The sequence below is a fragment of the Scomber scombrus genome, chromosome 17 (assembly GCF_963691925.1).
Source record: "Scomber scombrus chromosome 17, fScoSco1.1, whole genome shotgun sequence".
Taxonomy (NCBI): domain Eukaryota; kingdom Metazoa; phylum Chordata; class Actinopteri; order Scombriformes; family Scombridae; genus Scomber; species Scomber scombrus.
In genome coordinates this window covers 17,964,499-17,990,471 of record NC_084986.1, presented here as the reverse complement: position 1 = coordinate 17,990,471, position 25,973 = coordinate 17,964,499, and the positions used below count along the sequence as shown (strand labels likewise).

Here is a 25,973-nt window from a genome sequence, read left to right as displayed (position 1 = left end):
GATTCAGGAATACCCTATATGCAAAGTGGATCTCTTCCTGTTTGCCTATGTCAGATATGGGTCACAGAACTATTGTCTACTGACGCCTCTGTTTCCCTAACAAACCAGGGAGAGAAAAACACTGACAGTTTGAATGAGTGTGTTTGTGTTTACATTGAAATATGGACTTTTTATGCTCATGGAGTGGGCGAGTTCATGCATTTGTGTGTTTGACATAGACTTGGGCTGGGTTGGAAGTGTCCATGCATGAATTAAACCTCCTTGTTTCCCTGTTTTCCCTCATTATCCGGAGTCAACAGTGATCTGTCCCCCAGCGTAGGAAGCACCTGTCTCTGTTGCAGTGGACAAAGAAGGATGACCACCTGTTGTGTTTCACTGTGCAGGGTTACTACAAGGTTAACTCATTAATAAATCACCATTGCTTCACTCACTGAGTGCTTTTTGTCAGGGGTGTTCATTTCTTATTGTTTTGTATCTGGTAAATAATAAAGCAGACAGGAAGCAATTGATCAACCGATCAACCGATCAACCGATGTGGTTAAACATAACATTAAATGCAAATGGAGATTTCATAAACCAGTTTTAACATTTTTTAACATCACTTTGATCCTCTCTTGTAGTATTAATGATTTTTCTTGTGAGCCATTCAAATACCTGGAGGAGAAACATTGATAAATTGCCAACTTTTTCTGATATTAATCACACTTTTAAAATACAGAAACATCTTAATACCTTGACTTCTGGTTGCTGTCTTCGCTGCGAAAATTCAAGTTCTTGCTTGGGTCCATTCTGAGGTTAGCAACAAATCATGGCAGCAAGGAATACTTTGACTTTATTACTGTGCCTGCTATGCAATGTACAGGCACACTATTGTTATCATCCACTGTGTAATTGCTGCACACCTCCCCTTCTCTTTATTAGGTCTTTAAAACTTGAATTCTATTTTAAGGAAACAACTAAAGACAAAAAAACAGTACAACTTATTTGATTTACTGATAGTATTTACTTATTATTGTCACTCTGCCAATCTCTTGTTTGTTTCCCTTTTAGAGGTCTATTCCCTTTATTAGGGATGACAATGCCAGTGAGTTGGTCCACAAGACAAGACTGAAATATCTCAATAACTTTTGCATAGATTTCTGTAAAAGTTTGTAAATGTATGTGACTCTTGATCTGTCTAGGACTCTCTTGGGCAGACCAGCAGAGCATTCCCAGACATTGTGGTCGATGAACATTTTATCAACTGACAGGAATATTCTGACTATTAGTAAACGGGGGAAAAAAACCCAAAACGGGCTGTATGATTTAAAAGATGAAGTGAAATCTAAGCAACACTAAAAGAATAAAATCTCAGCAATATTATTAGTTTGTTGCAATGTGAACTGCTGTTAATTTTATATCGTACCTTACTTCAGCTAAAAACCTATTGTAACTCACAGTCCTTCAGCTTAATAACAGTACTCCAAGGGGCTCTCAGAGCTACAAAACAATACACAAGCAATAATAAGGATGCTTTTAAATACAGAGATCACAAGGGACAGCTTCCTGCCTGTTTCTCTCATTCAGCTGTCATTAGCCGGGGCCAGGATAACAGTCTCTGCTCTGTCCTGTGTGTGATGTGGTGGAGGGTCAGTTCAACCTGTCCCCCTCAGATGTCCTTAGACAACAGGATGTTATTGAGGATCCAGCCAGGGAAATTACAGCATGCACAGAAGACGGATGTGATTGGTGCACAAATTATAGGAAATGCTAAATCTGTTGTTATCGTGTGTGTACAGTATGTTTGCTCACTAAGGTAAAGTCGGTTTATGTTGGAGGGTGTGCAATGTTCAATGATGCCAGAGTAAAGGCAAAATACAGTGACTAATATCGTGATGATCATTGAGCACCCACTAATTTTGTTTTGAGTTGTGCTAACAAGTTGAATGTTGCTCACTGACGTCCTTTCTGATTTAAGATGACAGCGATGCCACATCTAATAAGGCTCTGTCAGTGATCTATTCAGACATACAGTCCTGAAGTCTTTCAGCAGAACAAACATAATAAGAGCTGCAATAAGATCGAGTCAATCACTCTGAAGAGAAAAGAAGTTTGTCTTTGTTTGTACTGATCATGTTGAAAAGGGAAAGAGAGCACTCAGGTTACCCAGAGCCAACTTGGTGAAAGAGCAGAGGATAAAAGGACAGTTTTACAAAAACACAAATTTCATGTGTGGAGCGTCTTTAAAACAACCATTAAAGCACTGGCATAAGTAATTCCAGTAAAAGGAAAGCTGATGTCATCGTCTGAAAATGGATCTTCATCTTTCAGTCAAAGCGATTTGTATCTGGCACTGTGTTTTCCTCCTTGTCAAACTTGTTAGTACACTCTTTCCACAACTCTCCGACCTGAAGTCTAGTTTGACAGTCACATTTCCAGACAGATACACTCTCATCATCACAGACATCTGCGAAGAGTTTCTTGTCTTAATTAGTCATGCAACAGCAAGCTGCAGATAGGAGAGCAAAGCTGCAATCTAATGACACTTTAACTTCAGTTGAAGAAGTGGTTTGTGATTACTGAGGTAAAGTATCTTAACCGGAGAAACAGGGCTGAAAAAACACTTGTTTCCCCTTGTCATTACACAAACACACACCATCAATGTGCATCTATCATCTCCACACATCTCCTCTCTTCCATCTCCTTTTCTCTGTTTTGTCTTTGAACCTTACCTGCTTTGTTTTCTGGGTTTGTAAAAAATAAAAGGAAGTGGAGGGAGCAGGGGAGAAAATGAGTGTATCGCTTGCGTGCAGACCGATATTACCCTTTTAAAAGCAAAACAAATATGTGTGTGTGCGTGCCCTGTAATTTTGCTGTTGACATGTGCACTTACAGTGGGGTTCTGGGACCCTGGTAATGACTAGGGCAGGTAACACTGGAGACAGATGGAGGACAGTGCTGTCTGACTGGTACTGAGAGAGAGAGTGTGTATGTGTGTCTGTGTGTGTCTGTGTAAAAGTGTCAAACACAGACTGAGATGTGCAGACAGACACGGTGGCACCTGGTGATGTCATTGATGTTGTCACAGTGTAGCAGTAAAGTTCAGGACATCATTCCTGAGCAGTTGACTCAAATGATTCAATCACACTGTACTGTACTCCTTTTGTTCTCTTGCTCAATGAGGAAATTATAAAGTTGCCCAGCACTCTCATCAAACACTATCCATGAATGCAACGAGTATACCTTAAAGGAATAGTACAACATTTTGAGAAAACACTTCTCTACAGCATGGTTAGCGTAGGATAAAGACTGGAAGCAGCCAAAAACAGCTAGCCGGTCCAACTGTCAAATCAGCCTACCAACATCTGTTTTAACAGTTATACCTTGCTCATTTAATCAGTACAAAAAACATCACAAAATCACCAGTTGACATTTTGCTGGTTTATCGTACAGATTAAACAAAAAAATATAATGCGAATTAGAGGTGCAAGGTGGATTTCACTACTGTCAATCAGAGCCAGGAGCTGTTTCCAACTGCTTCTAGTCTTATGTCTAATCTAGCTGCTATCTAGTCTTATCAACTCTAATGCACATTATATCTTGATGTCTAATTCATACGAAAACTAAAAACAATAAAAGAGTAAAACATCTTCAACTTGTAGTTTTGTGTGTTTATAAGCATTATATAACCGCTAATTTGTGAGCTTTAAAGTTATTAGTAGACTAATTTGTGGAACTTTAGACAGAGCCAGGCTAGCTGTCCAGTCTGTTTGCTAAGCTAAGCTAAGTTCTCCTGACTGTAACTTAATATGGCCAGAGTGGCATCAATCTTCACATTGGAAGAAACCAGATACGCATGTTTCCTTGAATTTCAAAATATTCCTTAAATCATTTTAAGCACTAATAGAGTGACACTCCCGACTATATGAGGCTGGTTGTTTTCTTGTTTGCTGTGTTCTCTTTTACCATCATGATTGAGGCACTGATAGGCTAGTGCTGTGTTGAACAGGTTTCACTTGATTTCTTTGTCAGATGAAGATTTATTAAAGGAAAAAAGTATATATTTTTGTCCACTTGGCTGTTAATAATTCAACAATCAAAGTGAGATCCATGTCAGTATCAATTACTGCTGTATAAGGGATTGGTGACACACATGAGACAAAGAAGCACACAGTAAGGAATGTACATGCATGAATATGAGGAAGTTGTGTGTGAATGTGTATGTCTCTCTCTCTCTCTCTCTGTGTGTGTGTGTGTGTGTGTGTGTGTGTGTGTGTGTGTGTGTGTGTGTGTGTGTGTGTGTGTGTGTGTGTGTGTGTGTGTGTGTGTGTGTGTGAGAGTGAGAGAGTTGGGGGAAACTCTACTCTGTGCCAGAGTGTGACAGCATGGATCAAGTTCACCTCTGTTTGTTCAGTGGCCATCCAGAAATATGGCAGGAATCTGAGAACAGCAAGCTACCCAAGGCTGACTGAGCTGAACAAGCTAGCTGAGACAGACATAAACAGAGATTGAAAAACACAGATACCCTGACGCATACTCACAGAAAGATTGTTAAATTCACTGTACTGTCACTTTGCAACGTTATCACATTGGAAAGGACAATATTCCTCATTTTCTTCAGCTGCATGAAATACAATTTGCTTTGTAGGACACAAGAGAAAGGCTGTTTGTGTGCAAGAGTTTTTGTGCATCCTTCCCGGATGACACGTCTCTCTGTTGGTCATTATTGCAGCATGCCTTAGTAATCAGGAGGAAGACAAAACAATGTGAGAAGCCTTTTTATACAGTCAGGTATGGCTCCTGGGGGTCTGACACTTCCTCTGCTGCACAGCCATCTACCTCCTACAGTCAGTCAACTCACGTCTTTTACAGGAAACCCTTATTTTTTCAACTCAAGGCATCACATTTAAGTTGATTGTTATGCAGGGTTAGGGTTAGAAAAGTGTAGCTGATTTTTTTTTTTAAAGGCAAATACTGCATGTTTTTTTAGGAGTAATGATATGTTTGGTGGACGGATTGCAGTACGTGTTTACTGAAGGTCAGTTAAAAGGACAATCTAATTTCTATATCACACTGCTTAGTATTAACACTCTGACGATAAACAGGGCTGATAGGAAACTGAAGGCAAGTGTGGGAAAAGAAAACACTTCTCTTGCATCCAAATACCCAGAAAGGAGTCTTTTTAAAGGTATGATGAAATAACTGGTCAACCACAGTATGCTGAGTTCACAGGACAATATCGTTAGCAACCATGAGTTTAGTCAGTGGAAGATTTTTGTGTGTGCTTGTATTGTATTTTATGCATGCGTGTTTATTTGTGGTGTGCTGCACATAACAAACACAGTCCATGTTGTGCAGTATGGACTACTTATTTTAGGATAATTTAATCTTTGCTTTCTCTTATCCAAGATAAATAATCTTGCCAAATACTATTTGCATTTGTAATATATGTGTTTCAAGGTAACTGGTCTCAGTTTTTGAACACTGATAAGAAGCAACTCTGAAAAAGTGTATTACATGGCACTGCTCATGTAACAATAATGAAAATGAACAACTGAGTAAAAATATGATTAATCATGCATGTGGTTAATGTTAATGTGAAATTTGTTTTTGATCAAAAGCACCGCTGATTGGTTTCTTTTCCAGATTCTTTAACTTGCAACAGTGGACCACAGCAGGGTTAACCTTGTGGCAGCTGCTGGTCCAGTTGATCTAGATCTACATTTCTGTGAAAGGGAGAGACAGAAATGACACATGACAAATGTTCCAGACTGCACATGTCTCAATCACAGTCCTTAGCCTGACACCAGTCAGCTCATGAGTTGACTGTTAAGTGGATTTCTTCACTGCTGCTTTCGGAGTCTGTGTGCAACATTAGTCAACTCAGAAGTCACATCACACTAGTGCGATGCTTGCCGTCAGCTTTACTAATCATAATTAATGTTAATACCTGATTTTGATCTATCAAATGAAAAATCTGAAGTGATAATATTGAACTCTAGAAATTGAAGTAAAACTTCAAAAAATAACTTGTAAGCATTGATTTAGATTTGTTGGATTTTGAAATACTAATCAGGAAATACAGTCTGTGCAGGTGAACACTAAACTTGAGCATAAAAAAAGGTGTTCAATTTGTAAGTCTGGAAGTTCACATGCATCCTTGCTTTGCCATCAATATTGGACATTTTGTATCATTCACAGGTTGCTGACATCTTTGCTCTAGGTCAGGTGAGTACAGTGATAGTGTTTTCTCCTCATCTCTGTGGGTGGTTTTGTCAGGATTTGAAAAGACATCTGCTGTGAAGTAGTAGCATTCCTCTTAGCCCTGAAACCATTATAATAAACCATGGCCTGTCAACAGGAGATCATCCACCAGTGGAGGAGAGATGGTTGGTGGACTGGGTGGGTGGTGGCAGTGTTGCAGCTGACATTTATTCACATTCACAACTGAAATGGAAAAGAAGAGGGAGAGAAAAAAAGATGGAGAAAGACAAGTTTGCTTTTCTGTTTGAAACGTATTCATAATCTCATATTGCTCCTGTCGCGTCAATAAAGAATATGTGACTTCTCGAACTGTCAAGACGGGGAGAAATGTATGTGCGTATGAGTAATTTCTCAACCACAAGCAGAGCAGAGTGCTGGGTAATGCATGGTTAAAGAAATCAGTTTAAGTAATATGAAATGGACGGGGAAGCTGACAAGACTGACAGGACAATAACAGCATGGCAGGGAAAAAGTGAGTGTGACATGGCTGTAGAGTGTTTTGGGGGGGGGGGGGGGGGTCTGTGATAACAAGGTAGTTGTGATAGAAAGCATTTTTCCTTGAGTAAGCCATATAACCTTAAGAAAGGCAGAGGTGGTGGCTGTGTCAAACATTTCAGCTGTAATGGGTTATAAAATGGACTCAGTCTCAACAATCCCTAGCAAAGATCTTTGTCCTCATTCCCGGGGGGAGGTGGCAGGGAACGAGTGGTCGCCATCAGTCCCACTGCGAGAAATGACCCAAGGCAGGTACAGACTCAAGCATGGAAATTACAGGGCTAAAGCTACCTAGACAATTTAGAGGCCCCAAAGGCACCTTTAGCCTACGTACACGCAATTCTCTGTATTCTGGGTATAATCGACAAATTGCCTGTCAGGTAAAATGCAAATTTTCAGTTCCTTAAAAGCAAAAGGAAATAAAATATTTTATCAGTCACATAGTACGGTTTGGCCAGGTCTAGCCATACAGTGAGCTCTGGTTTTGTCCAGGTTTTGAAATTTCAGCCTTCACCCCAGCACAATGGAGGTGTGTGGAATTTTGTTTATGGCATTTGCAGAATTTAAAAAATATATGTTGAAAAAAAGAGCCCCCACTCTGGATAATTCATAGAACACACTGTAGATTTTCTGAAGGACTATTTCTTCAGTAGAAAGTAGTTCCACTGAAACCTGTTGATGGTGGGAGTGTGTCGATGACTCAGGGTTACAGGGGTCTTGACTTTTTAAAGAAAAAACATTGTTTTGTACTTAGTTTGTAATGTTTTAAGAAATTCCCTTAACTTAACGGGTATTGGGTGAGGGCAGATATCAAAACCAAAACTAGACGTCAGTGAGAAAATCTGTTTCTTGGTTGGCTGTAACTTTTGAAAGACAACATGTCCACTTACTAATGAAAAGATGAATTTATAAGCAATAAAATTATACCTTGCGCAGTTCAATACACTTACTGTGATACTGTAATTTACACTTGTGGCTACAGTTAACGTTACAAAGTGTAGTCTGTCTACCTAGCTAACAGCAATGGCAGCAACACTCACACGCACACATATAAAGTATTTCCTTGCTACTCCCTCTGGGCAGTCATTGTCACGTCTCTATAGGCTGGTTCATCGTCCTGTCATTCTAAGAATGTCATGTCAAATATCAAGTAGTCCAACCAAGTTACTGCACAGGTATATGCCCACGCACAAAAACATCCACCCACACATAGCCCAAGTTCTGAGTGCAATCTCGGCTAAGACGCTGCTATACAACTCATAGGAAATGTCCATGTTGTCATTATGTGAATTAGTCACGCAGTACATATGAGTTATAGATGTAGTGAAGAGAATGTTCAGATAGAGAGCCATTAGAGAGGAAGAGGAGGAGGAGAGGAGAGCTGAATAGAAGGTGATGAATGAAATGACTGAAGGCAAAGAGAAAGAGCGAAACAGTGACAGAGAAGTGGATTTTAAATTACATGGTGGCTCATGTCAGCAGCCATAATTAGTAGCTTGGTCAGGTGTGGTGAGCGGGACAGGATGCATGAAAAGAGGGACAAAACACCGCAGAAACGAAGTAGAGTCGCCTGTGAGGAACAGAAACCACTTGACACACACTTGTACAATATGAACTTTCCCAAAAATGGAGAAAAGTGAATGAGAATAGTTAGACACAGATGAATGAAAGTAAGCCCGCAAGGTTGTTGTTCACTGTATGTCGCGTGTCAAGCACGTGGATGATGAGTCTGAAAATTCAGACAATTCTTAAGCAGGCTGGCGGCCTGCCAAGTCAAATGTTGCCTTTGGAGGAAAGAACGAAAGCGGATCAGGCTAGAGTTGAAAGCCAGCCTACAGATAAACTTACAGCATGACATAAGTATCCACATTTTCTGGATTGCACCCTCGTTGTGCAGTACAGAAGGACAGCTGGACACATGTCTCCTGAAAGCACAGGGTAAAAACCTCCTGCTTGCACCAGAACACACACACCTCAACACTATTACATTCATTCATTTGTATTTGAAGTGATTCATGTTGCAGCTGCTTGTACTTCCTTATTGAGTTTTTGAACATGGAATTCATGTTTTCAGTACAAGTCATTATAAACAGAAACACAATAGGGCTTATTCTCTTGTAAGAATGCTTTCAGATGAATTGATTTAGATTAGAGTTAAGCAAAACAACTTTGGAAGGAATAGAATACGAGGCCAGAAGGAGAGAATAAAAAAATAATACCAGGAAATACCCATCAACTATATTTTGTAATATATCATATGTACTCTCTGAGTGCCCTAATGTTCCATTTGTGTTTAAGCAAAAATATATACTTATAAAAACAGTGCTAGTGTCAATTTTACCCAAAAGTGTAATCTGTTCCCCCATTTGTAAGAGACTAAAAGAATTCTTGATTATTTCCTTTTTGTGGTTGATTTAATGTTCCATGATTGCATCAGTAAAGTAGGCTATTACTCACACAAAGTCAATGTCAAGAATTTTGCTCAATTTCAGATAATTCTATCTTATCTTTCTACCCCCTGAGGCTGCAGTAGGAGACATCTGTATAAGTTAGTCAAACAGGCAACTAACACATGGAGTGGCAGCTGTTGCAATGATGAAGATATTACATTTCTTCATATTCAAGAAGTGTCACTTTACCAACCGTGTTTCAGTTATTTTGACCATCTAATTAAGACGAACACAGCAAGAGCAAGGAGTGACTGAGGGTCTGACATGTATTCATTTTTGCTTCAAATGTGCCAGATTAGATTAATTTGAAAGACTATTACTGAAGATAAAGTTGCTAAGAGTTATTATGTTGGTGACTTTCTTGATGTCTATGTGATGATGTAAAAATATATTATGTGCTACATTTAACCTTAAAGACATGAACATTGAATTGAGTTAACTTGAGTTAAAATAACAAAACTTTTGTTTGAATTTCCTAATTTTACTTTTCACTCTCCAAGCACCAAAATGACCTCATCTCCTCCCTGTTGTTATACTTGACTTCCGAACACAATACAGGTATGCCTTCTTCTCACCCAAAGATGGAAGGGGAGACTGTCAGAAAATGAAGATGTATTTGTCTGATCCGGACATAGCTGTGTGACAGCCAGAGCACCCCCCTGGAGAAAGCCTCACGCCTCGGGGCAAGAGAGTCACACACACACACACACACACGCACACAAGGAGGAGTCATGGGGCAAAGGGGGAGGAGGGGCAGGGAGCATGAGAGGAAAAGGGAGTGTTATCTCTCTCTCTCTCTCTCTCTCATTCTCTCTCAAAAACACACCTTCCCTCCTCTCATGTAAGAAGCAAGAGAAAGAGTCACAAGAGTGAGCAGTCAGTCACACACAGGTACACAGGATACTGAGGTTGGCTGAGAGACCGTGAGAGAAAGAGAGAGAGAGCACAACAGAGAGGACAAGAGACGGAGAACAGCCACTGGTTGCTCATAGACACTCAAGCATTCAAAGAGGGCACGGACAGCCTGCCTTATGTGTGGCTCCTCTCAAGGCTTCACAGTAAGTGACCAACATCCTTCTCAAATCATACTTATTGGTATTAAAACAGGATTAAAATTGTGTTAATTATTGTAGATTATTTACCAACTAGATAGGAGGGGTTTTTTCTTCTTCATTTATTGACTCAATCACTAATTTCTTTTGTGCATTGCGACACTGTCCCGTGAAATGTAATTTCAAGCAAAGGTACAGAGTGCTTTCTTGAGTCGGCATGTTAGATGTTGTCCTTTTTTATGACAGCTGTGCTCCTTTGACTAATGTCTCGATTTTCTGAATTTATTTTCTGCTGTGTCACTAGGTTCAATAGTTTCAGAGTGAGCTGTCACACTTGTGACAGTCATTCCAAGTCAGCTGTGGTGACACACTTCAGAGAAAAATAGCATGAAATCTCATCTCGGTGCACTTTTATTTGCATCTCTAGCTGACATAAGTTTAGTGTCATATTTTTATTATTGCAGCATATGTGCTACTATTGCATATATAAACTGTATATCCAATTCTGTGTAACTTTTGAAGAATGTCTGATGATTTAAAACAGCTTTCTAAAGGGCATCAAAAGACCAATTAAAGTTTTCCATTTAGGTTATCCAACTAAAGATTTTTTATACAAAATTGTGCACGAATTGGGGATTTTATGCCTTACTTTCCCCAGTTTACAATTATGTTTTTTCTTCCTTCAGGAGGGAACACAAGCTACATGAAGTCTTACCAACCATAGACTTATCTGCCACTATCTAACAGGCAAACTGATTAGCCTAAAAATGAAGTTCTCAGAGGGCATATCTAAGCATTGTCTTTTAATCACAAGTTCTTGTATCTTCTCTCTCATTCTTCGCTATTTGACTGTTTCATCCCATCAGACAGGACATTCTGGGGGTGGGATTTGGGGCTGACTTGGACAACAACAATCCTCCTGAAAAAAGGAGGGGGGGACAGTAAGGAACAGATAGACTGAAAGAAAGAGAAAGGGGGTTTAGATTTGGCTGAAACCCAAGTCTCAGTCCAGCTCAGAGGAAGTCTGGTCGATTCACTGGAAGTGCTGGTTTCCTTGTGAAAGTGGTCCTGCTCTGAGGCTGACGTGCACAGGAACCTCCCTTATAGCCCAGGGGTTGTGGTTTGGATAGTCACAGGATGTATGCGACAGTGGGGGCAATGGGGCAGCTAGCACGAGGGCTCCACTTTGAAGTTTGTTTGTCCGGTAGTAGCAGATGATGGGAAAGTTAGATTCTCTGCCACTTACCAGCCTACCTTGTCGCTGCCTCTTTTGTGTCACACCTCACACAGTGGAATCTAATTTTAGCCCCATTCAAAACTTGACTTCCCTTGATACAGCTGTTGTTTGTGGTGTCTGTGTTTTTCCCTGTTGAATAAAGACATAAGAGGAAAAGTTGAAAGGAAAATAGGGAAAAGGCATTTTTGGCTGACAATTAGATGTGAGCTTGAATCTTCCAACATATACAATGACATTTCCCAACTTTGTATCTTTTCATCTCTCCCTATAGGCCTCCTCCTCTCAGTGCAGCACAGCCATGTTAACCTCAGAAGGGTCACCACAAAGCACAGGGGTCATAATAGCAGCGATGGCAGACACACAGGATGTAGACATGACATCATGGAGGGAGACGGACTATGAGGAGAAGTGCACTTACATCGTGAAGGACCAACCTCTGGAGGAAGAGTCCGAAAACCGCAGCAGGACACGGGCCGAGAGATCCTTACCCAGAAACCTGGCTCTGAAACGCCACCTGAACTCAGCAGAGGTACACAGCAAAGCACACTTCCTTGTCATGTCTATATTTGTTCATCAATGGAAGACTTGCTGCTAACCTTTTTTAAAGCCAAGGCTAATGGAACAAGAAAAATGTTGCAGAAAGATAATAAAATCCCAACCTTTATCTGTGTATTATATCTAAGTGTTATCTAAGTTGTTTATGTTTTGTATGTCACCTCCTTGCGTCACTCCAACATCCTTCCATCCACTCATCCATCTTCAGGCGGGAAGTACTTGACATGTTGTTGTCTAATTTCAGCCTTTCCTCTCTGCTATGTATGTGCTGAAGCAAAGACAGAGACAATAGCCAAGCCCCCTCGCATACAGCCTGAGGTCTCTATGATTAGTGGCTACCTCAGATTCCTAAACCATTTTCCTGGTGCTCAATTATACCATAAAGCAGAGAAGCCACTGGAATCTACCTTATGGATCATCCAGATTAAGTTTGTGGCAGTTAAAGTTTCATTTGCATGTGAATGTAGAGGTGGTTTATGTTTAACTAAATGGGGGAGAGTTTCTAGATCGGAGATAAAATGGCAGAAAGTCTTTAAATGCATCATAAAAGAATAACCTGGTGGACTATTGAAAAGGAAACATTAGGTTTCCTTTTCAAACACTCCATGCAAGATTAGGGTTGACTCTCAAAGAAGGTAGTCAGACAAGATCAGAGGAAGCAGCCGTGCCGTCTGCGGCAAAATACCTGTGCTACCACATTGACCTTCTAATAAAGTCTGTCTGGAGTCTGGTTGACACCAAAGAGCAGGATAAGTTACAGTAATCTGTGACGCAATGGCACCTTTAATGGAGCCCTCAGACAAAGCCACGTAAAACTAACTGGATAACCTGGAGATAAACTGTATGGCTAAGCATGTAGCTGTTGATCCGGCTACATACACTATATGCCAGCATTGCTCAAGATGAAAGAGATAATACATTACCATTGCTTTAGGGGATTTGAACATTCAGCTCAAGGTGCAGATGACTAGTTGGTGTGTGACAGTGACACCTTATCCTCTCTTCCTCACCCTGGAGGCTTGAGACAAGGGGGGTGAGTTTCACACCTGGAGGTAACAGAACAAGAGTAGTGGTGAAATTTTAATATGGTAGAGAAACTAAAGATAAGGTGGGTGATTGGCTTATGAAATATTCAGCATGTGAATTGAGGAGAACATTCTGTCACAGCTTCACAAAATTCTCATTTTCTCTAGGGCACATTTATCGTGCCAGCCGCTACATAATAAGTACTAATTGCTTGATTGCTTATTTCCTTTTTCTGGAAACAGTCATTCTCAGGGAGGGGACAATTTTTCAGCAAATTGACCTGATCCTTTTGGTTAGTCACCAAGAAACAAGCAGGGGGGTTGGTGAGTCAGATAAGGAGGACTGTATTCCCAAGAATCTCATCCCTCTAATTATGTTTTTCAGCTCAGTGCATCCGGCTGCTTGCCCAGGCCTCCAATTTGTAAGCCATCCCGTTGTTTGATGATACCATGTCCTCCTTTTTGAACAGGTGCTTGGGGTGACCAGTAAGGAGTTGATTCCAAAGGGGACGCGTTTTGGGCCTCTGGTGGGAGAAAGCTACACCAATGAAACACTGTTAAAAGATGCCAACAGAAAGTACTTTTGGAGGGTAAGTAAGATGCATGTGAATGTATGGATATGTGTGTTTGCGCATTAAGTTTAAATGTATGTGTGTTTGAACACTCTTCACATCCTGTATCTCCATCTGTGGCTATGGCATGGCACGAGTTAGCAGTTGTGGTCAATGTCTGACATCCTGTGAAAGTATGATATTTTCTGCCAGTGCTTTGGTATTTTAAATGACGCTGCATTTGATGAGTTTAAATGTGCATGCACTGACTATATGGGTTTGCCAGTTGTGTATTGGGCTGTCTGAGGTCACACACACACAGCTGTTTGGTTTCAGTGACGCAGCGGTTCTCCTCTCTTGCCGCTTCTCTCGGCAGTGGTATCACTGCCAGTAAATACACCATACATATGGCCGCGCGTCTCCAGACTCACAAACTCTCACACTGACTAAGCAGGGAAGTGGGTTTTTAGCCTGAGAACTGTTATGTTACAAATCAGCAGCATCGGGCCATCTTTCATTACACACAAGCGGCTGTGTAATTCAGTCAGCAACCTTGAAATCATGCAACCCCAACCAGAACTTGCAACAGCCATAACACAGACAATCTGTTAACATTAGAGCTATGACTCACGCGACAGCACGATTCAAAGAGCAGACGGCGTAAAGAAGAATTTTATAGACCTAAAGGGAGGGAGGAATAACACTCTGACTTAACTGAATTCAAATTGTGTTTGAAAAGGTCAGCAGTCATTCAGAGGCACGGTTATGATTCCACCACAAAGGCAATAGGTGAGAGGAGTAGTGGGCGAGATAGTATAACCAGTACTACAATCCAGTCATAAAGTGAAATTCGTCTTTGGTGTAGCTTTCGAAACTCAAGATGAAACTCAAGATGACTTGCTACAAAGAAGGCAGCACCTATCTCAGCTGAAAGCACATACAGTATTTACCATAAAAGCATCAGGAAATCTGTGCTGTCATACTTTCAGGTTCAGAGTATGTCACGATGCCGATTTGTCATCATCTTTTGAATTCCTTCTCTTGTCTTGATATCTTTCTCCTTCTCTCGCGCTGCAGGTCTTCTCGGAGGGGCACTTACACCGTATCCTGGACGGTTTGAATGAGGACAGGAGCAATTGGATGCGTTATGTCAACCCAGCCCGTGGTCTGGAGGAGCAGAACCTGGTTGCATGCCAGAGCGGTTTGAACATCTATTTCTACACCATCAAGCCTCTTCAGCCTGGCCAGGAGCTTCTGGTGTGGTACTGCCCTGAATTTGCCAAGCGCTGTAACTACCCCCCACAGGGCCAACTGAATATTGACTGTATTGGTAAGTAGCAATATTCATTTAGAAAGGACTGAGTATCACTGAACGCTTAACAGGAACCATTCCTTTGCCCATGCTTTGATACATATCTGGTGTGTATTGTCATCGTAAGGCTCCCAGTTAAAACGCTCGACAACTGACACACTCTTTTTGTAGGTGTTTAAGAAGTTACTCAGTCACGCCCATGGCCCTTTGTTAAAGCAGGACACAAAGGAGGAAAGTAGGGTCCTGAAAGCAGAGAAGACCCATCTCCAGGTGTAGCCATAGTCCTTGGGTAAGATGAGACCAATTTCAGGACTTTAGGCGATGTTTCAGTTTCCCTTTTTTAACTCCACATAGAAACACAGCTGGCAGTTCATTCACACACAAAGCATTTGGCTTTCATTCACAAACACAAAAGCAGAGGGTCTGCATACACACACCAAAATACTAATTTACAAGCACACTCATACACACAGATGAGTGTTGGGCTGCCTGAGGTGCTGACAGCATTCTGGCATGAATCCCCTTATTTATTTGGCTCTTGAGGAGGAAGAGAGGTAGGAAGCGCTCCAGTGACTACTTGAACTTCCTGACAAGGTGACCCGCTGACAGATTGATATCTCACTGAGTGTCGGCTGTTTGTTTGCTGAGAGCTGGCCTCTCAAGAGACGGGGGAGGGTAACACAGGAGAGGACACAGTAGATAAGGGTTACTGTATGAGTGTGTGTGAGTGTGTGTGTGTGTGTGTGTGTGTGGGGGGGGGGGGAATTGTGCACAAAAGTAGGTGAAATGAGCAAAGACACACTTCTGTATTTTGTCTTCCTCTGTTTGTCAGCTTGTTCTTTTTTTTAATAAGTCAGCAAAGCAGAATGTATCCTTATGACTTCCTGGGAATGAAGTGGGCAAATATGTTCAGCTAAATTACATATTTGGATCCAGATACAGTGGATTTTTGTATTGTTAAATTACAGTAGGTGTTGTGACTAGTATAATTTTCCATTCCATCGAGCATCTTCCAAGATTATCTGTGTCTGGGTGAGGCTGAAAAAAGCAAGTTTAAAAATAGTCTTTGCTTCCTGTCCTGCTTGTGGTGTAAAATACTCTTACAACTGGGCAGCCTTCTAATGCAAATGACATACTGTACCCACTAACTCCTGCCCTCCATTCTATCTCTATCCTGATCAGACGTTTATTGTTTCACTTCTGGTTTCCACTTTCATAGAGTGCCCAGGCATGTCTGTGAGACAATCTTAAAATACACAGGTGGACACACCTAGTACACATGCACATACCACATGCACATATCTTATCATCATCAAAGCATACAGGTTGGACTATTGTGGGTACTTGAAAGTAAATATGCGTCCAATCACGTCAAAGACATGGGTGTATGTGTCACTGAGTTGAATCATGCTGTATGTCTAAAAATGATTTCTGATGTCATTTCTCTGTTGTTTATTTGTCCCACAGAGCAGAGTCAGGCTCGGGAGAAGACAACAGGGAAACGAGGACACAGCGTCTCTGAAATTCTCCAAGATGATCCCTCGAAATCTCTGACTACCTGCCCCAGACGACCAGGCAGCCCTTTGTCTCAGAACAACCTCTCAGTTTTTCCTCTCTGTCCCCGCGTTGTCTACCCAGTCAAGCCCCACGCAGAAGCTGCCCATGGCCACAGATATGCACCTCTGCCATCTCTGCCATCCTGTGGCCCTCCAGCTACCAAAAGGCCAGCTTTAAGTAGTCCTGCCTCCTCTAGTTCGCGCTTCAGCTTTCAGCACAGTCAAAGCCCTGTTATAGCCAAACCTTATCAAGAGCCCTCTGTGCCTGATTGTGTTTATCCTGCTCTGAGGCACAATCCCTATCTCATGCCTCACTACTCACTTGGCCTTAACAGCATTCTACCTCATCCATTCCCATTCTATGCTGATCGACTGAAACCTCACTTAACACTCTCATCCCATTTTCTGCCATTTGATGGCTATGCACACCTCGTCCACCCTCTGGCCAATGGACATAAAGACTTTTCACTTGCACTATCAGATACCAAACAAGACCTCATTCTTTCACCAACCAGTGAGCACAAAGACAACAAGAACCTCATGACCAAAAGGACAAACTACCTCAGGAGCCCCTCAGAAGACCTCAGAGATTTCAAACACTCTCCTCCCAGCAATGTCCATGCAGACTTCCCTATACCTTCCACATCCAGTGCCTCATCCATGGTGACCTCACTCTGCGGAGCACTGCCCTCTCTTGCACCTGGAGGATGCTCACCACCATTGGGCACAGCTGCCTCTTCAGACCATCTCCCTTCAAAACCCACCCCTGCCACACAGAGCAATACTGTGGATGCAATAGACCTCAGGAGGACCAAACACGGAGGGCATATCATTGGCTACAAGACCTTGTCTTACCCCCTCACCAGGCAGAACGGAAAGATCCGGTATGAGTGCAACGTCTGCGGAAAGGTCTTTGGGCAGCTGTCCAACCTCAAGGTTAGTTCTTTTTAATATATTTGTTAAGCATAATGGAAAAAACACCAGCCACCAGCTAAACACAGTTGCTTGCATAACACTGAGCGTGGTTGAACAACATTAAAATTGCCCAGCCACCAGGGTTTCTTGAGTTTGACAGAGTAATGTTATGCTGTCCTCAGGTCCATCTGCGGGTGCACAGTGGAGAGCGTCCCTTCAGGTGTCAAACCTGCAACAAAAACTTCACTCAGCTGGCCCACCTGCAGAAACACTTCCTGGTTCACACAGGAGAGAAGCCTCATGAATGCAAGGTTTGGCTACATCCTTTCTAGCTTTCTTGAACGTTGAATGAGTAAATTGACACCATGTTTCCATGGTAAATATGTAGCTGGAGCTATCACCTTAGCATAAACAGCTAGCCTGGCTCTCTCCAAAGGTCACGAAATCCACCTACCAGCATCTTTAAGCTAACTAACTAACAGGTTTTTCTCATATTTTACTTTGCTTTGTTTTGACCCAGGTGTGCCATAAGCGATTCAGCAGCACTAGTAACTTGAAGACCCACCAGCGGCTACACTCGGGTGAGAGGCCTTACCAGTGCAAGCTCTGCCCGGCCCGGTTTACTCAGTTTGTCCACCTGAAGCTCCACAAACGCCTCCACACTGGGGAGCGACCTCACCGGTGTCCTCGCTGCCCCTGTGCCTATCTCCACTACTGCAGCCTCCAGGTGCACCTCCAAGGCTTCTGCCCTCTCTCCCCCTCAGTGTCCCACAGACACTCGCCAGAGGAGCTACACAGAGTCAACTCTGAGATCGAGAGGTTTGACATGAGCGAGGCGGCAGAGCAACTTGAGGCCATGGCTGCGGAGGCTGAGATGGACAAGGGGAATGTTATTGATCTAATAAAGAAGATGGAGACTCACACCAGAGGGGACACTGAGCTAAGCATTTACAAATCAGTAAAGGAGTGTTCTGCTGTTCAGCTACATCATAGCCCTCTACCTCTGCATCATACCAGCATCAAACTGGAGTCAGGTTGCATGTCAGAGTCCTAAGACAGCCTTGGTAATCCAGCCATATAATCCTTACAGGTCAACTCAGCAGCTGTCTGTTACTGTCCTATTTGAAGTAAAGCCTTATCTCAATCATGGATTGCCTATTCTATACTCTACAGAGACTGTAGTGTCTGAAGAATCAAGACTCTACCAGCATGGCCTGGGATCAGTGACTTGATTGATTTATTGTATACATTTTTGTTAATTTATTACATTTCTATTATTAATCTAAAGTTCATACAACCAGAGATTTGTGAAATTTTCTGCTACTTGCTTTGTATATCTGAAATGTCTTTATGGAACAACAACTAAACATGATTACGCATTTAAACTGTTTGCCTTTATTTGCGGTTGCACAGTGCAAGAATGAGTGTTTCACTTTGTGTGTGTATCTATGACTGTCTCCTAATTAAAGCAACAATTACTGTACAGGCATGACTATGTAGTGTAACTGAGTTACACAAACTTAAGTGATAACACAGAGGAAACCATAGTTGTTTGTGTGCAGCCTGTACTACACATATTGTGTGAAGGTGTAATAGGCTGATGTGGGCATTTGGTGACGTAGAGAAACCTCCTGTTATGAGTCTTGGGATACTCACCACCAGTAAGTGTCAACCGTTCACCCTGCAAAATTACAAAACAAAAAACAAAAACACTGATGATAAAATGATCTTAACTATCAATAAGATCCTGCGGCTAATTTTGAACATATACTCCCATAGTTGAGTTTCAGTATTAATCAGGTGACAGACAATTTGCCTGCAACATGACTGTACAGTTTCCTCAGAGACATTAAAACAAAGATGTTAGATTATTTCCAAGTAGGATGTGTTTTAACTCAAAATACACACTAATTCTAAAACATATTAAAAATATGCTGCACAGATTTAATAGATAAAACATCATAACAATAGTGTGGCTAAAGGACTTGCACGCTGCGTGACTTTTATCCCTGACGTTTCTGTGCATTGTGATCATCATATTACCAACTTAAAAGGGTGTCAGGTGGCTTAGTGTTCAAAGTAGCCATCTAGCCTAATGATGAGACAACTTACAAGCATCTTCAGTACACTACTTATGACACTGATCAGGTGCCATGGTGCTTACCAGCTGCTCTGGTGTTGTATGACCCCTGCTTTTTCATCTCCCTGGAAGAAAATAATTGGCAGGGAATGTCCCAACAGGTATCAACAGAGAAAATGATTTCTCTGTTAACACAGAATAATTCTTGAAACAAGACACAGAAACGTAACTTGTGACCTCTCTTTGTAGGAGGACATTTAAAGAATGATGCTTACTCACTACTTAGGATAACAGGGCATTCGTTATTTGGATGAATGATCAGGAAGTGGAGAATAGGTCAGGTTTCCTGAGTGGAGGGAAGGTGCGCTCCTGTAAGATAGTCGCTGATGCCCCTTTAAAAACAGCGCGGTGACGTCAGATATTTTTGACAGGGGGCAGGCAGCGGGAGAAGAAAGGAGCGGATGTATCCAGTGTGAAGGATGCCCAGGATAATGTCAGCGGTTTGTTACTTCTCCCACCTATCCGTATCATGATAAACGCTGTTGGGGCGGTCGCCCGCAGGATGCCGTCGGCAGCCCGGCGGAGCGGATGCTGGATAGCGTGGTGTCAGGCGGCGCTGCTCGGCGTGTCGGCGCTGGTTATCGTGGCCGAACGGAGCGCTCGTAAGTGGGTCCAGAATTCCCCGCGCTAGGGAGCTGCTATGGTTCATTGGTGCCAGAGGTTAAACCATATCTCTTGATTTAAAAAAACAACAAAAAAACCCAAACAAAACAAAAAACAGGGCAGGCGGATGTTTGATTTCTGTGGGGTGTCTCGTTGCTTATAATGGGTATAAAACGCTGTCGCTCAGTGCTGGAGCTCTTCCAGTAACAGCCGTGGTTCAAACGGTGATGTTAAGCTGTTACTACCGAAATAACAAACCGTGTTAGCCTTTTAGCTAAATGTACAGCAATGTAACATTTGATATTGCTTGGCCCAGCTTGGTTGACCAAACCAGGGACCCCAGAAACTCCAGGGGTCATTCAGCATGGTCACAAAACCGAGAAATTATTAACTGTATCAATTAACCTCCACAGAAAAAGGCTGTCCTTGATACCTAGCTACATGAATAATGCTCAGCATTTACATTTCTCTGGCACCCAACCCCAATAACAACATGTATAATGCAAATGTTGAATATTATCGTGTTATTATGATTATTACTATTAATGCACATCTGGAGTCTGTATTGACAACAGCATGCAGCACTCTGAGGCTGGATGACTCCCTGACTAAGCAGATCAATGGGGCAAGGGCAGGACACAAGAGAGATAAGGTGAATGACAATGTGTGACTTTATCTTCAGTAAGTGTATCTTTCCTGATAAAAATACCCACTGCTGCTGCCAGGAGCCAGTTGACCACAGGGAAATTAGCTACTAAAATGATCAATAGAGTGAGAGGCACTGTCTGGTCCTTGACAAGTCGATGTGATCGGAAGAAAGATGTCTTATGTAACCGAAGACAAATAATTGCAAGGTGTGTACAGTACAAGCCAGGAGTCGGATGCTGTGCTTGGTGCAGATTGTATCATCACAGTAGGACAGCTATCCCATAAATTAAAGGAGGATTCACTTCAGCGATGTGCATGTTGCTCTTTAATTTCTCAAGGACTCTGCAGCCTTCAGTAAGTCCTCGCACACAAAGCCATGTTATGAGAAATCGATAGCACTTTCTTCTATGAATCCTTTAAAACAAACTCTTTTCACTTGACATAAAGATGCAATGTACTCATATCAGCTTTCACTTGCATGTTTGTCTGTGTTTGTGTGCATGTGTCAGTGTTCTACTGTATAGGATTTTACCTTTGGAATGAGGAGACGCAGTGGGCTGGCCTCACTCTCGGCCTCTTTCTACCGGGCACGGCAGTTCAGCTGTTAAGTGTGAAGTGGTACTATGATGATGGTGATGACAGGCGATGCTACCTCTCTGTCATTCACATACTGCACTTGGGCATCTTCAAAAGGTGAGACCTTTTTCATTCCAGATTTTATTTACGAAACATACCATTACTAGACTATGTCATTAGAATCAAAGAAACAAACCACCTACCAAAGTAGTTTTGTGCCCTGCATTACAAACATGTTTGGTGACATACTTCAAAGTTTGTAGTAGAAATTCTGTTCACATTCTTCCTCCATTAAAAAACCATATGAGTGTGCACTGTGTATCATTTCTCTGGTGTCTTTCTATGTCTCCCTCTTCTGGCAGGTTGTGGGACTGCATGAGGTCTGTTCTGCGCATGCAGGGCTCAGTCGCTGAGCTTGGCGCTGCTGTCATGCAGCAGGCGGATGTAGCTGCTCTTTGGCTCCTAGAGGCACTCGTGCTCACGCTGCCCCAAAGCCTGCTGCAAGCATATGTTGTGGTGTCCACTGATGTGGGCATCATGTCCCCAGGTAAAATGAGCTTACCATGAATGACTGGTTCTGCAGAGGAGATAATGTCATTTTTATAATGCTTTGATGATTTGCCTCTGTTCTACCTTCAGTGGCCTATTGCTGTGGTCTGTGTGTGCTGTCTATTTCCTGGGCCCTGGTGCTGTACAGCCGAGCCTGCTGTCTGATCCGGCCAGGCCACCTGGCTATGCCTCCGGCTGCCCTGCTGTGCCAGCTGGTGTGGAGGGCAGGCATGCTGGCTGCCAGGGTAACCTGCCTCATGTGCTTCGCCAGGGTCTTTAACTGGTGGGTCTGTGGAGTAGTAGGTGAGCAGCTTGCTTCATGGATGCATTTGTGTAGTTTACATGCACATCAAAATTTAATTTGTTCACATTCAAGCTGATGAGTGATGTAATTATCCTCAGAGTGATACAGCATGTTCTCCTAATCTAGTTTTCCAGTAGGCCGCATGCATCAGCTTGATATACTGTATACAGATCCTCTGTTGCGCTTGCACCTTCTAGTCTATTTTTACGTTGACCTCCAGGTTTTCACTGGCTCACGGCCTCCTTCTGGCTGGTATCACAGCAACCAGACATCTGCACTGGCCCCTGGTGTTGGCGCGCCTTTAATGCCATCATGGGGCTCGTCCACGTCTTCCTCTTCCTTAACATCAAAGACGGACCTTCGCGCTTCCGCATGGCCAGTTTTTATGCAGTAAGAACTCAACTTGTTTCTGCTGTGTTTGATCCTGCTGCCTGTTTTCAATATGTTGTTTAGTATTCAATGTATAGCTTTGTCTCATTGACCTACACACAGGGCAGCAGTCACACACACACACACACACACACACGCACGCATGCACACATAAGCACATAGATAGTTTGCGTTGTCATCCTCACCTCTGCGTCCTTAGCTTACAGTGACGTAAATCTGTCTGCAGATGACTGATGGTGTGACCTTCTCTCCTCCTTCAGTTCATGTTTGTAGAGAACGCCACACTGCTGCTAGCCGCCTCCGACTTCCTCAGCGAAGCATCATGGGACAACATGACCCTCCCCACCACTGTGCTGTGCAGCTTCCTTCTCGGTGAGTCACTCTCTTTCTGCGCTCTCTTTGTTTTGGAACAGAGTTGTGTCAGATGTTTTATGCTTATTTCTTATTATTAAACCAGTGTCAACTAGGCAAAAAGTTTCTGTTGTTTGGGAGTAATGCATTCCCAAAAGTGATTCAAGTGTGTTAAAACACACTCTAGGCAGGACAACACAGCTATTTGTATTACTGCAATACAAACAGATGTTGCCCTTTCAGTATTACTTGTCAAATAAGAAATAGAACACCGGTGATGCAGTGCAAGCTACCATCTAAACACAGATCTCCTAACACAGATCTTCTTTTTTAGTATTTTTTTTAATTTTAGTAAATAAACTGTAATCTTTAATGTCTTTAAAACTGCACTTAGCAATTAAATACAGGTGAGCAGTAAGTATTTCCAAGAAATTGAATTTCAGTACCTATAAATCATTTTATTGTCCTAATTTCTCTATAACTTAGGACACTAATGGAGTAATGTTAGATGTTAAGAAGGTTAGATGCTGGTAAATTACTACATAAGTATTTTAATAGCTGATTCATCGTTTTGAGTTTTTTTTTTTTTTTTTTAAATAACAACAAAATTGTCTATTTGCAGCTTCTTTTTCTTCATCTTTCAGGAAATTGAATATATTTGGGTTTTGGTCAGTTGGTCGGGACAAAACAAGATATTTGAGGTCACATTGGGCTTTGGGAAACATTTTCTTACATTATATAGAACAAATGATTAATCAATTTATCAAGACAATAATCATCACATTAAATGATAAAGAAAATAATAAATAGTTGCAGCCTGATTTGGATTTATAACAAGGACATAACAATTAGTTAAAACTAAAAGTTCACTGGACACTACATGACAAACAAAATAACTAAATTAACTAAAATAAGAATCTTCAGTCTTATTCAGTTGATCATTGTCAGTGAATTATTTTTAAAAAATTGCTTGTGACAAGTGTATTAAAAGGAATTATTTCCTCTCCATGTGTTTCCCAGGCGCTACCTCTCTGATTCTCTACTACCGATTCCTCCACCCCAAGTCAACAGAGATCTGCCAGGGCTCAAACCACAACCACATGGGCAGCACGTGTATAGAACGGGGGGAGTCCACCTTCTCTTTTGGAGACAAAAGCCTGCCACCTCAATCCATACAAAACCATGGGAGCTTCTCCCTCTCAGGTGTGGCTGGTTCCCTGCTGGAGCACCCAGGCACCTGCAGGGGTAGGCCTAACAGCTCCTGCCCTTGCTACCATCACCACTGGCTTCTTATCCGGCTGGCCCTGAAAACAGGTGACCTGGGGAAGATCAACAGAGCATATGGGGCCGGCGGAGCGGCAGCCATACTCGATATGGAGGAGTACAACCAAGCGTTTAAGAGTAACGAGGGCATCACTATCACAGGAGGAGGCAGCTGTGAGGGCGTCTCCACCTCTGAGTCTCAGGGGAAAAGCCTGGCACCACTTTCGGACTGCAAAGAAGAGTTTCAGAGCGTGAGCGAACCCTCATCGAATGAACAACCTGAAGAAGAGGATGACAGTCTGGAGATGGAGAGCCCATTGGAGTCGCCCGTGTCGGATTTCAAACGCAGCTCACCAGAGGGCAAGTCTGTATTTGGAGACAGTCCAGAGCCGTACTTCTGCCCCACAGAGTCAAGTTCAACACTGTATTTCAGTGCTGATCCTCAGTCTCCCAGCAGTGCCAGTAACCCCCGTTTGGACCGGGACATTGGGGGTCTGGAACAGGGTGTGCGCCTTAGTTCTATCCCTAGTGATCCATCCCTTCACAGAGATGTCCGTGGGCTAATGGGCCGGGTCGGGCCACGTTTTACTTCCACACCTAAGCTGGACTCTGGAGGGCAGGACTCTACCTCCAATGTCCCTCACCTCACAGGTCCCAGGAGGCAGCTCATAATGTCCCGAAGAGATGAAGACGATAATTTCTAGCTTCCTCTTGACAGAATTATAGGGAAGGAGTGACAGCAACTTATCCAAAATGAAAGGAGTACACCAGCTTTTTAAGTGTTTTAAGATGAAAAGGCTGGCAGGAATTTCACTTCTATATGTTTGTATATTTAAAACACTGTGCAGCATAATATATATGCAAACAATTCTGGGATAACACTAAGCTAACCTGTATTTTTCTCTAACCATTAACTGTTTTCTAAGAGAAACAAGTCGCCCAAATGCTGAACACACAAGGGTGAAACCTTTGACAGTGTTTCCATCAGACATCAAGAATTTAATTAACAACCTAATTGGTGGTGTATGGAGCTCAGACACACCTTCTACTCTCATGTTCAGCAAACATTTTGGCAGCAATTACCTTAATCCTCAAGAATATTGCTGTGCAAAAATACTGAATCTGCCAGATTGTAATTATATATTAAGTAAGCAGCCATGAGTTATATCAATAAATATCATTAGATATGTGCAGCTGCTTCATGAGCTTGTAAAATTTGTGGTCTTTATATTATGAAATGAAGCTGCTGTTATTCACGTTAATAAATGCCAGCCGTCATGAGAATAGAGAAATGATTCCTATATGTTAAGGAGTGTCTAAATCTCTACCATTTCAATGTGAGCCAGAGCTTCTTCGGCTTCTTAAAAGCACAAATATAATTTGTACCGTATGTCTATTGCTGTGATTTTTTTTTGTTGTTATTTCCATTTAAAAAGACAGTCCCCTCAGAGAACAGCATACTGTATTTGTCATATCATCTAGCATTGCTTTGAGCAGGGCTAGTGTGTCAACCTTTGATGTTTTAACTTTATTTACATGTTGACCATGTAATTTCTGAAATGTTTTTTGACTTGACATTATGTTAATTTAAAAACAAAACAAAAACGTCTCAGGCACTGACTCTAAAAAGCTTTCAAATGTCAATAATGTGAAACAAACATGAAAAGATGCTTCTGAGCTACTTGTAGTGACTTTTGTATGTACTCCTGATTGCTATTTGTAGGGAAAATATGTGTTTTTGCTCATTGATGTTGCTGT

The 25,973-nt window shown here is 42.1% G+C and overlaps 2 protein-coding genes across 2 annotated transcripts; both read left to right on the top strand.

The window, feature by feature from the left end:
* The first annotated feature begins 10,121 nt into the window (after positions 1-10,121).
* prdm1c (PR domain containing 1c, with ZNF domain) lies at positions 10,122-18,445 on the top strand. Its single transcript, XM_062437153.1, has 7 exons — positions 10,122-10,246; positions 11,749-12,006; positions 13,528-13,647; positions 14,686-14,938; positions 16,388-17,412; positions 17,574-17,702; positions 17,912-18,445. Exons 1-7 carry the CDS (start codon positions 10,220-10,222, stop codon positions 18,443-18,445), a joined length of 2,346 nt encoding a protein of 781 aa, XP_062293137.1. The 5' UTR covers positions 10,122-10,219.
* Positions 18,446-19,954: 1,509 nt separating this feature from the next.
* Positions 19,955-25,446, top strand: xkr5a (XK related 5a). Its single transcript, XM_062437154.1, has 7 exons — positions 19,955-20,133; positions 21,292-21,475; positions 21,721-21,905; positions 21,998-22,210; positions 22,432-22,601; positions 22,862-22,973; positions 23,973-25,446. The coding sequence occupies exons 1-7, from the start codon at positions 20,001-20,003 to the stop codon at positions 24,917-24,919; spliced, it is 1,944 nt and encodes a 647-aa protein (XP_062293138.1). The 5' UTR covers positions 19,955-20,000; the 3' UTR covers positions 24,920-25,446.
* Positions 25,447-25,973: the final 527 nt, after the last annotated feature.

Excerpts from the sequence above, each read along its gene's own strand:
- prdm1c (XM_062437153.1), top strand. The coding sequence starts at position 10,220 with ATGTGTGGCTCCTCTCAAGGCTTCACA. Across the intron at positions 10,247-11,748 it reads GCTCCTCTCAAGGCTTCACA|GCCTCCTCCTCTCAGTGCAG; the intron begins GTAAGTGACCAA and ends CTCTCCCTATAG. Across the intron at positions 12,007-13,527 it reads GCCACCTGAACTCAGCAGAG|GTGCTTGGGGTGACCAGTAA; the intron begins GTACACAGCAAA and ends CTTTTTGAACAG.
- xkr5a (XM_062437154.1), top strand. The coding sequence starts at position 20,001 with ATGATAAACGCTGTTGGGGCGGTCGCCCGCAGGATGCCGTCGGCAGCC. Across the intron at positions 20,134-21,291 it reads CGTGGCCGAACGGAGCGCTC|TGTTCTACTGTATAGGATTT; the intron begins GTAAGTGGGTCC and ends TGCATGTGTCAG. Across the intron at positions 22,974-23,972 it reads GCTGTGCAGCTTCCTTCTCG|GCGCTACCTCTCTGATTCTC; the intron begins GTGAGTCACTCT and ends TGTGTTTCCCAG.